Below are 13484 nucleotides of genomic sequence, written 5' to 3' on the forward strand. Positions count from 1 at the left end.
TACAGAGCCGCTGGCAAAGAGGTCTTGCCTGGAGCTCAGGAGGCAGGGTGTTGAGCCTTTCACTTGTTTTCCTTCTTCCTTGTAGGCCCTGATGTCAGGGCCTGTCTCTGGGGTTGTGTTCTGCAAGGTCCACCCGAATCCCATCCAAGCGGAAGCCAAGGACTTGGGGCGGTCAGCGAAGTCAGGCAGACAGGAAAGTCCACCCCACACTGCCAGCACCATTGCGTTCAAAGCTCTCTGCCACGGTTTCCGGTCAACAGTCACTAACCAGGCTGAAGGCCAGAACATTTCATGTGGCTTTGTATGGCATGTGGTGCCTTTAGCCGGGAGTCCCTGCATCTAAGTGCTGCGCCTGGCTTCCCACCCAGATTTGCTAACTACTTTCTCGGTGCTCCTGACAACAGCACCTGGAAGGCACTGAGCTCTGGCTGGTGCTGTTTCAGGGCTTAACAGAGCCTCCGGTCGGTGGCCTCACTTGCTCAGCTTCTCTCCCCTTTGTCTTTTGCAACATTTCAACCCCCTGAATTTCATATGAAGGAAAGGAATGGCGCTTGACCCATTTTCAGCTCCAGGAAGAGGAAAACATATTTATTCAGGAATGACTGGGTAGGCCAGGACCTGTTAGTTCAAGTGAAACCGAAAGCTAATTGCTCCTATTTTCTCTAAATAGAACTGCAACTGAAATATTAATTACATCATAATTTTAATTTTAGAAATTTTGGTTACTGTTCTAAGCTTTGGTTGCGCAGTGATGGGGCCCTTCCGCTTTACATTCCTGTAACACTGAATTCCTTTGATTTCCCCCATTCCTTGGACCTCTGCTTTGGGCTGGAACACTCTTGCCCAGCCCTTCCCGGTTTCCAAGGTTTACGTCAAGTGCCACCACCTAGGGGCCCTCCTGAGGGTTCCAGATGCTGCCATGCCCTCCTGCTCTCGCACTTAGCCGGTTACATGTACCGATCTCTGTACAGGGCTGTCTCCTCCGTCAGACTACAAGCCATTCCTGGAGAGAAGGAACCATGTCTTACTCATTTTTTGAAGTCTTGGCATGTATAATAAGCTCAATAAATATTGGCTGAAACGGATCGTGTTGCCAGTAAACCAAGATGCTCTTGCTCTGTCTGAACTTTTCTGCACTCGAAACTCCTGGAAGCACCAAAAACATTGTAAATGGCTGCGTTTTAGATATTCTGAGAGTGTAACCTTTCATTATTTTCCTTTTCAGGAACCTCTTTCTGGAGCTATAAAGACAAAGGGAAGAATCATGTCCGTGATTGCAGCTTTCTATGGCGGCAAGTCTATTCTCATCACCGGGGCCACAGGCTTCCTGGGCAAAGTGCTGATGGAGAAGCTGTTTCGCACCAGCCCCGACCTGAAAGTCATTTACATCCTTGTGAGGCCCAAGGCTGGCCAGACGCTGCAGCAGAGGGTTTTCCAGATCCTAAATAGCAAGGTATGCCTCATGAGAAGAGCCTCAGGCCAAGATGACTCCCTACCATGTTACCTTATTGTGCCTCAACTGCAAGAGGCCGGAATATCGGGGCAGTTAGAGGTCAGGGGACAAAACTAGGTAGCCACCCACTGCTCAGGGAAATTTGTGGTGTTTTCCCATAAGAGGAGAAAGAGCGCTTGGGCTCTGTCCAGGGCAGGCAAGCAGGTCATCTAAGTTCTGAAAGTCACTCAGTGAGAATCAAAATGCTGAGACTTGCAGAGGAGGCTCCCCAGGCTTGATATCTATCACACGTTCATCTGAACTCTTCCCTAATTTTCTTCTAAATTTAAGGGGGTTTCCCCCAAAAGTTTTGGATATTCTAGTCTCTGTTCTGTTCTATTTCATACGGAACAGATATGATTACTAAGTAGCCATGCAGTGTCTAAATTCCACAACCTTGACTGTTAGATACTTTGTCCTAATTTGGTATTTCTGTTATCCCACTAATTCTTCTAAGGGAAACACTCATAATATTGAAAATGAAATATTATATGTGTGAGTGGACATTTGGGTATTCAGGCCCTCTCACTGCTCCAAAAATGTATTGTGCACAGGCTCTCATGTTTCAGTTTATAAATTTGAAGGCACTATAGGCTTTGGTCTCAAATATGTCTGGGCTCACCTTCTGGCTTATCAGTTTGTCGTCACTTTACCTCTTAAGCTCCAGTTTGCAATGTTTAAAATAGAAACAATGACAACGACCTCCCAGGATATTCATAGGAATTAAATGAAAAAATGCATGTGTATGAAGTATAGTTACCTTTGGAATGTACAGGGTTATTTAGGGTTGGCAAAAGGAAATTTTAAATAAGATTTATTTTTAACAAAGTGTAGGGACGCCCACATCTAAGGGAGATGTGTTTCTGATACACAGCACACTGTAGACGCCCAGTAACTTTCATGATCACATTTATCTGCCGGCACCAGGGTGAGATTTTGTCACAAACTGTCAGCAAAAGAATCAGAAAAACCTCTCCTGTGTGTATGGCCTGGCTCAGCAGTGGGACAAATAATAGCTGACAGTTGCTGAGTACTTAGTACACGGCAGGTGCAATTCAAAAGTTTCTTTCATGCCTTATCTCATTGACTTTTGCAACAACTCTGTGAAGTAAGGATGACTAACCTCCTCCTTTTATAGATGGGAAGACAGAGACCTAAGAGTTAACTTACCAGAGGTCACACAGCTAGTAAATGGGAGTGTCAAATCTCTACTCTCTGACTCCAGGGCAGGCACACTTGCCCCCCGACACCCCCCATACTGTCTGCATCATGACTAATGGTTCTGAAAAGTAAGACCAAGAGGCTGATGTGGCATAAAACCGAAATCTAGAAGAAACCCTCAGATCCCTTTTCAGACAGCTTTGCTCAGTTATATGTCCCTAAGAAACTTTGTTTTCATCAGACAGCAGACATACATCTGTCACTACATAGCCAGCTTATGGATTTCTAGAAAAATATTAAGGCAGAGAGTCCTGTAGTCAGCACAGTCTTCACCTACTGGTCTTTTCAATGCACTACATGTGACGACTCAGCAACGTTACTGAGGTTCCAGAAATCTTGACTGTAGTATGTGTAACTGATCTGTGAGACTGGCCTGCAGATCTTTACACCTGATCCACTATGGGGCTATTTATTGCCAGCTGTTGACTTTTATAAATTAAACAGTGGTCTTGAAGTGTGGTCTCCAGACCAGCAGCAACAGTATCACCCGGGAACCGTCGGTTGTTAACAGACGGCGCTTAGCATGGACTTCCGTGGCAGGCAGGCCTGGGTCTGAATCTCAGCCCTGCCAATTGTTAGCTTTGTGGCGGTGAGCAAGATGCATACATAACTGAGCCTGAGTTTCCTTATTTGTAAAGTGAGATAATAATACCTTGCTCCCCCAGTAGTGTCTGTCTGTCTGTCTCTCTCCCCTTCAGGTCTTTCTGGATTCAGATCCAGGTCTGCCATCATAAAATGCGGTTTTGACCACTAACCCGTATGGCCTCACTTTTTACTGTCATGCTAAGTAGGGTTTATTTGTATAGATTTATTTTCTCCATTAATTTTCCCTAAAAGAATTGTGGGAGGGAAGGAATCCATTGTGCATTTTATAACTGAAAAATTTATTACCTGTGGTAAAATGCCATTTCTATAAGGCCATTTTGTGGGTGCTTTTTTTGAGTAATAAATGAAAGTCCTTTCATTTATCGAGTGCTTGGAACACCTAGAGAAAGTTACACACCGTGTCTGATTGTTTTTTAAGGGAACATTTGCTTCCATTATTTTTGTCTTGCAATCTGAGAAGAACAGATTCTATTGCCTATTAAAAGCAAGCCTTTAGTTATGCAAATAACCTGCTTTCTTGACACTATATGGAATTTGATTCCTGTAAAAAGATTTTCTGTGGGAAAAAAAAATCGATCTATTTTATTTCATTTCTGGGTATCCCAAAACTGGAAAACTTCCACTACACAAATTATGTACACTGGCCTCAGAGTGTAAGGATGCTTGGGTGGTAGACCGTAGATGAAGTTCTGTGCAGGTAAGGGATTACACAGTAATTAGTTACTGAGCATCTGAGAGATACAAAGTGTACTGTTCCTTTTCATTCTGAAGCTAAAAACTCAAAATACAGACAAACTAAGATTATGTATTTTTTAATTAGGTGACTGGACTACTTTGAATCATAAAAGAAACCTCTAGGTTCTACTAAATTTTTTACTCATAGCATGTGGCTTTTTAAGTTCAAATTAATTGCAATAGTGAAATTTAAAATTCAGTCCCTCAGGCACACTCGCCACAGTTCAAGTGTTCCATAGCCACCTGTGGAGAATGGTTACTATATTGGAAAGGGCAGGTGTAGAACATTTTTGGTTTTATCTGACAGCATTGATCTAGATGATTATCTTGGTTAAAAAGACCATATTCTCATTCAGATTTCTGTGCTGCCCATGATTTTTGTTAGTTCTACAAACACTTACTGAAGTGCTTACTGGTCAAGTGTATGCTAGGCACCACAGGTATGAAGACGAAACAACATACCCAAGTCAGGTGGTGGCGGGAGTCGTGGAGAACACGCCCGCAGTGCAGTGTGGGTTCTCCAGGGAGAAGAGAGGACGAGGCAGTCTTGGCAGAAGTGTCATGCTTGCAAATGGATGAATGATATGTTGTATTTGGGAAACCCTGAGTGACCTATTTGGCTCCAAACAAGTGAGATTAAGGACTAGAAAGTTATACTGAGGCCAGATACTGAAAAACTACAAAGAATACAATAGGCGACTTGCATTTGCAAGAAAACCCAACTGAAACTGGCTTAAAAAATCAAAGATAATGTCTTGTCAGTGGGTTTCAGCCCTGGGGAAGTTCACTGTGGATTCAGCGAGACCAAAGAAATGACACTAGAACATTCTTGGGGTGAAAGGGTTATACCCAACTTTATTCCCATGGTAGCAGGTCAATCACTAGAATCCCGTTCACTCAGAGCAAGTCTGCATGCAGCAAGCTGGTCTCTGCCTCTGGGCCTCTGGCCTCGGGGCTGCCACCCGTGGGCAATACATGAGCTGCCACCACTCCAGCCTCTGCTCTGCTCTCCTGCAGCCTTGCAGCTGCCACCGTGTCATGCCCAGAGCACTGGGCGGAGCTCTTTATATAGAGCCAACAGCCATGTATTGCCCACAGGTGTGTAGTGAGCTAGCCAGCCAGGGCCAGGTGAGAATCCTGGCCACAGGAACCTTCACTTTATCCACACTGGGCATGCGGTAAATGTGCATTTCCATCAGTAAGCCTTTCCCTAGAGCTGGGGTGAGGTCACCTCCTGAGGAGCTGCTGCTATGTGGAGAACGGAGAACATCTGAATGGTTAATTTAGATGCCTGTCAAGGGACAGAGGGATGGATGCTAGGAAGTAAGCCTCCTGAGAGGAGCAGGATCTCAGGAGTCAGACAGCCCTGACATAGCTGAGCCTCAGTTTTCAAATAGGACACTACAGTCATTATCTTTTGCACCATTGTGAGATGTTAATACAGGAAAGGTACTTAGAATACTGCCTGGACCATGGTAAGGTCTCGGTAAATACTCGTTTTTTATATATTACTATTCAAATATAGGAGTTTGAGCTTTATCTTTTAGGGGATGACAGTCCAATTGAAGGTCTTTGTCTTCTGACAGCTAGATGATTTCCTACCATTTAAATAATGATGATGAATATGGGAAATTAATTATGGGATCTGCAAGGAGCTGATATTAATGGAGTAATTGCAACAGAAACCATACCCTCTGGCCCTTGCAAACTCCTGGGATAGAGGATCAGAAAAATGCCTTCTGTTTCAGTATACCTAAACACGTTAGACAAAATATGTTTTCATAAAATAATATTAATGCACAGCTGAGCTAATTAAAAAGCAAGAGTAGTGGCAGCCATGAAAATTTAGCCACCTGGGAGTTGTCAGGAGTCTTGGAGAGGACCTTGAATTGGAGGGGTAATAATTAATCATAGCTCAATTAAGTTGGCATATGGATTAAAAAGCATAGTAGAATTTTTCTATGGCTTTTGTTAATGTAAAACACAATATAATCAGCTTTTTATTTTGACTAATCCAATACATACCTGGCAATTGGTCATCTCCACTGCAGAAATAACTAACTAAACTGGAGCCGGGTAGTAGTTCCTGAATGCTTAGAACTCTCCGTGTCTAGTCCAGCAACCATCTTCCATGCAATTTTAAACCTTTCTTTTAAATCTTTCGAAATAGCACCAATAGTATCAAGTCCAGCATACAAACTTAGCGTTCTGTAAGCAGTCTCTCTGCCCACCTTTGCTAAGCCTTCTTTCACACACACTCCTAAATTCAACCTCAGAACAAACAGTATTTTTCTTATGACATTTAAAGTCTGTCCACTCAAAGAGCTTTGGTGTTACATTAAAACTTGAAGATATGTATAAATGAGTGTTCAAAGAGGAAACAATTGCTACAGCATCAAAATACTTGAGAAATTGAAATATGGAAATTTCTTAAGTCTCTATTTCTAGTATTGTAGCAAAAGCATTAATTTTTGGTATGTGGTCGAATAAAAGCATGCACAACGAACAGACCCTAGGCTTAGACCTCTTAGGGGATGATGTAGTTTAATATTTTTGCAGCATTTTATTTTAAAAGTGATAATATGCCATACGAATTCTAATATTCCTCTGTTTGGTTAGAATTTGGGGGAAAGGTTCAAGTTGGTTATTCTAAATATTCCAGTTGATGTTCCAATATAGGATTATACTTCAGGGAAAATACTCATAAAACTTTGATTTCCTAGTAATTGTTTGCTTTTATGCTTTCCTAATTTCATATTCAGTAAGAGAAGAAGAGTCCCAGGCTGACATATAATACACCATTTTCTCAAATATATTGGCTTTGCCAAAACCAATAACACACATATCACCCCAAGCTTTCCCCTTTAACTTTTCAACCTCAGCCCTTTCTGTCATCACTGCTCTCATGTGTTACCCCTGTCCTCTGCATCTGGCTCGACCCTCAGTGAGGAATCAACCAAATTTGTTGGACGAACAAGTGTAATGCATACGCCATTTTTCCACTGGTGTTGTCTGGGTCCAGCTTCACTTCACTTTTGTTGCTTTGCACACTCACTCTTGGCTTTTTAACTCAGAGGAACTTGCCTCTCTGGGTTAGACTTTCTTCTGGGAGGCCTTTGATTCTGCAAGTATTTATTAAATGTGTCTTATGACTCACGACCCAGTTCGGATTGTGCCATTTAATTTTATTTTGACATTGAGTGATGTAAATGCAGCCACACGGTAGTCCTAAGTCAGGCCCGGTATCCCTTTTAGCCATGTTTCTCTCCAGTCACACATAGTGATTGGATTCTAGCCCACCTGAAGTGATGCTGTGTTCTTAAAGGTGGATTAATCATCAAGTGGATTAATATCAGGTATGTGAGAGTTAGAAATTTTCCTTTGAAACATAATAAACAAAAATGATCCCAGTTTGCCTTTGATTCTCAGTAAGTGCCCAGGCAGTGTGGTCAGGAGAACATCTGTTCTGTCAGTCACAATCCACGCATCTGCTTCATCTCCTTCCTTTCACGGAACAGACAGTTACCACCTCTGACTTCCTGCTTCTGGGCTTTCAGAGGGAGGCAGTTAAGTGGAATATGTTTTGGGAAGAAGGTTATTTTTAATACATTTGCCACAAAGGACTGGGGCTCAAGAATCAGGAGACATCAATTTCCTCACATATGACTAAGTTCCTTAAGTATTTTCAGAGCACTTAAAGGAACATATCAATAGAGGGAATGTTATCTGAATTAATGGCAGAGTCTTGAGGACTTTCTCACAAAGATAATAAGGTGGTACGCTAAGAAAACAACCAGCCACATATACATAAATCATGTATAAATATATTTATTGTAGTGTTATTTATAGTAGCAAAAGCCAGAACCAACCTGAATATTCCCCAGTGGAGTATTGATTAAATAAACAATATATACATGTGTTGGACTAATATGTAGGCATTACAACTCATATTTTATAAAAAATGACATAAGAAAATGCTTATAATATATTCACTGCAAAAAAAAAAGATACAAAGCCATATTCAGTATAATCTCAACTACACCCTAAATGCTGATGGGATCTTAGAATAATTTTATTTTTCAGCACTTCCAAATTTTCAAGTTACAATTACAATGATCATGTTTACTTTTATGGAGAGGAAAAGAGAACCTCTTTTCATAGTGAAAAAGTGAAAAAATAGGAGGATTGATCTTTTTCCAAAGTTTTATAAGTACAACTACAAATGAACATGTATTACTTACATGTTGGAGAAGAAACACACACCCACTTTTTAAATAGTAAATAAATAACACAGCAAACCAATCATGAATTTCCAGAATTATGTTATCAGATTTTTTTTGATTCAGTTGATTTTTACTTTTATCAAAATTAAATAGTTTGACTTTTTTATTAGAAATATGATTCCAAGTCTTCAACATTGTTTTTTTTTAAAAAAAAAACTTCTAATCTAAAAGAAAAAACAAAAAACTTCAGTGCAAAGAAAAGATACAAAACCGTATTCAATATTATCTCAACTAATCATCCATAAATGCTGGATTTGGGGAATGATTTTATTTTTTGGCTTCCAAACCTTCAAGTTATAATTATAATAAGCATGTTTACTTTTTAAAAAAATTTTTATTATGGTATGATTGATATACACTCTTATGAAGGTTTCACATGAAAAAACAATGTGGTTACTACATTTACCCATATTATCAAGTCCCCCACCCATACCCCAATGCAGTCACTGTCCATCAGTGCAGCAAGTTAAGCATGTTTACTTTTAAGGGGAGGAAAAAAGCACCCTCTTTTCATAGTAAAAAAATAAAACATAAAAAACTTAGGGTTTTTCCCATAAAATCTGAGTCTTCTAGAATAAGCCAGATTGCACTTGTTAAAATGTTAATGTGCTCACCACAGACCCTTGCGATTCTGTTTGTGGGTCCCCAGGGTCTCAAGCTGACTGCTTCATCTCTTACTCATGAAAAATGTGTTCAATTACTTAATAAGCCAACCAGCTTTCCATTGGAGCAAAAATAGTTTTAGATAGAGAAATTGATATTTTATCTATTTTGCTATGTTAAACATGGCTATGTCTTACAAGACGTGGCCATCCTCACCATAACAGATAATAAGTTGCAAATATCTCATTCAGTTGTGAAGTTCAAAGCAAAGTTGAGAGTGTTTTGAGGTTCTTTAGTGCTTAAAGGTGTGTTTCTGTTTACAACAATCATGTCCCATTCATATCCATTTAGGGTATTAATTGGCCATGGTCTACTCTAAATAACTCTTTTTCCTAAAAAGCAAGAGGCTTCTATAAACTTGAGGCAACTATAGGGAATGTAATCTTGCCAGGAATTTAGATTTCCCATAATTAACAAACACACATTTTTAGAAGAGTATGATTGGTCTTCAGTTTGATCGTCACTCAGCTCAGATTAGTTGACTCATGTGAACCTTCTCTCCTATGGGCCATTTCCTTTTAAGAAAAAAAAAATTAAAGAAATTGATTTAGTCCTGGGGATATACTAGCAGTGCCAGAAACAGCAGCCATTTATTTTCTCAATGTCTTTTCTTTTACAGTACCACTTACTAATAAATTCAATCACTGGTATAATTTCACATGTCCAACTTCTTTTCTTTCTTTTTAAGTTTCTTCCAATCACATCAAGTCTTTTTGCTTAAAAGCTTTGAATTGCTCATACTCATTTCACTCAAAAAGTCACCAAACTGCAGGATTCTACATGACTCTGGAATACATGCAGTTTTCAGAGGTACCTGGGTCACATGGTATAGTCATGGGATGGTCCAACACACAGGCATGCAGAGCTCTCTGATGAGCAGCTTTAGAAAACCAAAGACTAACATGGGTTCCATAAAGGAATTTTCCTATTATTGAAACCCCCTCAGTGGCATTTATTATACTAAGTGTCTGAATTTCATTACCCTACTTAACCCTCATAAAACCCTGTGGTAGGCTTTATTGCTCCCTCACAGTTGGGAAATGAATCCAAGGAAGTGGTCAATTGTCTGAGGAAATGCCAAGGAAAAAATTTAAATTCCGTTCTCTCATCACTAAAGCCCATGCTTTTCCCACTGCATGCATTGTCTCTCCTAAGAAATTGCTTCCTCGAAGCCCTGGTTACCTTTCCCAGCTCTCCAGACAGCGTATTTCCCAATGATGAAACCTTCGTTAGGAAGGTGAAGCTGTAGCCACTTCTCCATTCGCATCATCCCGTTCCCCATCCTTTACCATGGGGAATGCAGAGATGCTCCCAGTCCTGCTAGAAAGGAGAAATCAGCTTAGGACTATTCTCCACCTTCCTCACCACCTTAGCTCCTTTTTCGCCCAGGTACTCATTCAAAGAACTCTGTGAAAATGATCTCGGGGGAACAAAGCATAGCAAGATGAGGAACTGGACATTAGGTTGCCTTTAGCATTTATTATAGATTCCCATGTAGAGTGAATTAAAGATTTTTTAATGCAAAATTGTTTTAAAAATAGCAGAATATATGCAGAACTATGAGTTCTCTGAAGTCGAAGAATGAGGTAGTTCAGTGATCAGCAGTTTAGATAAACATGCAGATGAAAATACAGAGCCCCAGAAGGTAAGTGACTTGTCCCAGTCGTGCCCCTAATAAATGGCGGGACCAGGACTCCAACCCAGGCCTTCCTGACTCCAAAGAGCCTGAGATCGTTCCCACACCAGCCGCTTTGCACCTTCAGTGTGTGTCAGACTCACCAGAGAGCTTGTACGAAGTACAGATGCTCATGCTTCCACTCGAAATTGTGGAGTCAGACTCTCAAGGTCAGGACATCTTTTTGTTTGTTTTTGTTTTTTTAAACGATTTCCCAGGCAACCCTGCTGTATGCCAAAGTCTGAAGACCACACTACTACACCATAGTGCCCTGTGCTCCTATAGAGATGGTCCTCGTTAAAGCGATAAGAACTTCGAGATTAATCCTTTCTATCTATGGGAGTTCTTAGTGAACTAGCAAAAATGATTTTTGTGAATCATTCCTCTGAGTTTGTTAGATTTTTGTCTTCAGTTATATGCACTTATTTGTGTTTAATTGGTCTCAGATTATATCCTTTCTTAATAAGCATTGTTTGAGAGCTACTGTGCAGAATCCACTGACTTGCTTTTGTTCGGCACTATGAAACTTCTGTGATAAATTTTACAAGCTCTCTCTCTCTTTAGCATGTGGGATATTCCACAGAGATTGCCCTTGAGTTTAAGGAACCTTACCATTTTTTCCCAAAATAAAAATAGTAAGCAAATTTTGGCGGATTACTGGGGCTAAATACTATAGTGCTATTTGAAGAGAGGGATTCAGTAAACTGAATACAGATCAGACTCTTATAATTATTAAAGATACAATTACCTTCAATGGGCCCCTGTAAGCAGTGACCGAATCTCCTATGGATACCTCCAAAGTGAAGTCATGTGGCTAACAGGTTGATTGTAGAAGTCCAAGTTCAGGACCTCCACATTGTTTCAGAAACACAGTACAAATGTCCATGACCCCACCCCTTGCCCAATCCTTGCTTCCAATAAAAATGCAGTCTTGGTGTCTGGCTGTAGAAGTCGTACCCACGGAGTTTATTGAATCCAGAAAATTTCTTTCTGGTTTTCTCATGCTGAATCTCTCATTCTGTTGAGTTTGAAAAGTTTGTCTTTTGCCTCTGCGCTCTAAGTAACGATTGTCATAAATGCTGTAGTCTTATCACGTTTAAAACAGAGAGTAATACTTGCCCGTGGAATGTCAATTCAATGGAACACTCCTAAACTTTCCAAGAGAAGTGGACAGCTTTGTTCCTGGGTTGAAATGCTTCGCTCTCTTCCCAGCTGTCACCTGTCAGGGGGCACAGACATGTGCCCTGCTCTGCCTAGGACTGGCTTCACCACAGGGAAGGGCAGCAGCCCCTCGGCTTGAGTCTCTGTAAAAGGCGAGGACTTAACTCCTCTGTTTACCGTCTCCATCCTGTGCCATATATGCCGTCAAACGTAAGAGAAGGAATAAGATGAACTCTTAGAACCTATAAAAATTAAATAAAGTTCCTTACTGGTGGACCTTCAATGAAGTGTTTGAAATTATATTTTTTCTTCACTATTTTTTTTCTTATTTTTTCTTACTTTTAATTAAAGTCTCACATTAGCAAAGAAACTTTCAGAAGAGTTGGTGTCTACTGAGGATCCGTTTGCCTGTTTCATCTCATTGGTCCTCCAGTGTTCTGTGCTTAGGGAAGAGGGTCCCGCCCTGAGCCTTCCCACCCCCCACTGGCTGTTAATCCAGGGGACTCAAGGGGACACTGTGTCAACCAGCAGTGACCTGCTTTCATCCACCAATACAGAAGAGCCAGTACCTGAACAATTTCAGGAACCAAACTCCCATTCATAGTTCTGTTACTATTCTTACAGTAACTAATCTCAGTTTTAACAAGCAAACGTTGAGTCTTTTCAATGAGCTGGGTGCTGTCAAGCATAAAGAAATAAACCAGAAAAAAGGAGTTTACAAACCAGAGGGTAAACCTGACTTTAAAAACGGACCTGAATTTTCAGAGTCTGTATTTCTCCAAGTATATGGCACATGGACCTTCAGACCTCTCTGTGCAGCTGGTGAAGAAATACAGCTTCCTGGGTTACATACCAAACCTACTGAGTCAAGATCTCAGAAGGTTCAGCTTCTGAGTAAGGAAATCATTTTTTAACTGGTCCCTACGTTTTCCTTCGGCCTACCCCGTGTGAAACCCACTGATGTCCTGTGACTGCCTGGAGCAGTTATAAAGGGAAATGAGTCACACACAGTTGTTCATCAGCAGTTATCCATGTTAACACTCCAACTGGAGAAGCTCTCCTCTTGGGATCAGTTAAAATCGACTAGGGAACTTGGTATGAAATGCAAACTCCTGGGTGTGCCCCGTAATTTCTTATTTAGTGGATATGGGATGGGGTCCAGAAATATACATTTTTACCATGCATACTAGTGATTCTGATGTGGTTTGCTTGGTGGGTAGCACTTTGCAAAGCACTGACTTACCAGACGGAAGTTGGCTGGGATCTCTAACATTCTGTTTAGGATGTGACAACATTTAAAGAGTACTATTTTGTTGGAAAAAAAGCAGTACGGTGAGATTCCAGACAAGGCAAATCATATTACTAAACATGAATAATACAGTAAAAAAAAAAAAAAGTAAAAAATGTATCACTGTGGTTTGCATTGAGGCAGCTCATTCATTGGTTTATCTCAGCTGACCGTAAGACCATCTGCATGAGAAGTAGACCTTTTCTCTAAAATTATACAACATTCACTGTGATATGCCCTCTCACCTGAAAATACATATCAATAAATGGAATATAGTTTGGGACATTATTTCCTGAATAGGAATGATCTCCTAAGATGGTAATGCTGTAAATGGGGCATGTTGGCACTGTTCAGTGCCGC

At 40.7% G+C, this 13484-nt stretch overlaps 1 protein-coding gene across 3 annotated transcripts in view; it reads left to right on the plus strand.

Moving 5' to 3' along the window:
• Positions 1-13484, plus strand: part of FAR2 (fatty acyl-CoA reductase 2) — a 115600-nt gene that overhangs the window by 77274 nt on the left and 24842 nt on the right. For all 3 annotated transcript variants that reach the window (XM_036889259.2, XM_036889258.2, XM_057492224.1), the window contains one exon: positions 1226-1453. In XM_036889259.2, the coding sequence (XP_036745154.2) occupies positions 1265-1453 (189 nt within the window). In that variant the 5' untranslated portion in view covers positions 1226-1264. The remainder of the gene's footprint in view (positions 1-1225; positions 1454-13484) is intronic.

Source organism: Manis pentadactyla, chromosome 14 (assembly GCF_030020395.1).
Source record: "Manis pentadactyla isolate mManPen7 chromosome 14, mManPen7.hap1, whole genome shotgun sequence".
In the NCBI taxonomy this organism is placed as follows: Eukaryota; Metazoa; Chordata; class Mammalia; order Pholidota; family Manidae; genus Manis; species Manis pentadactyla.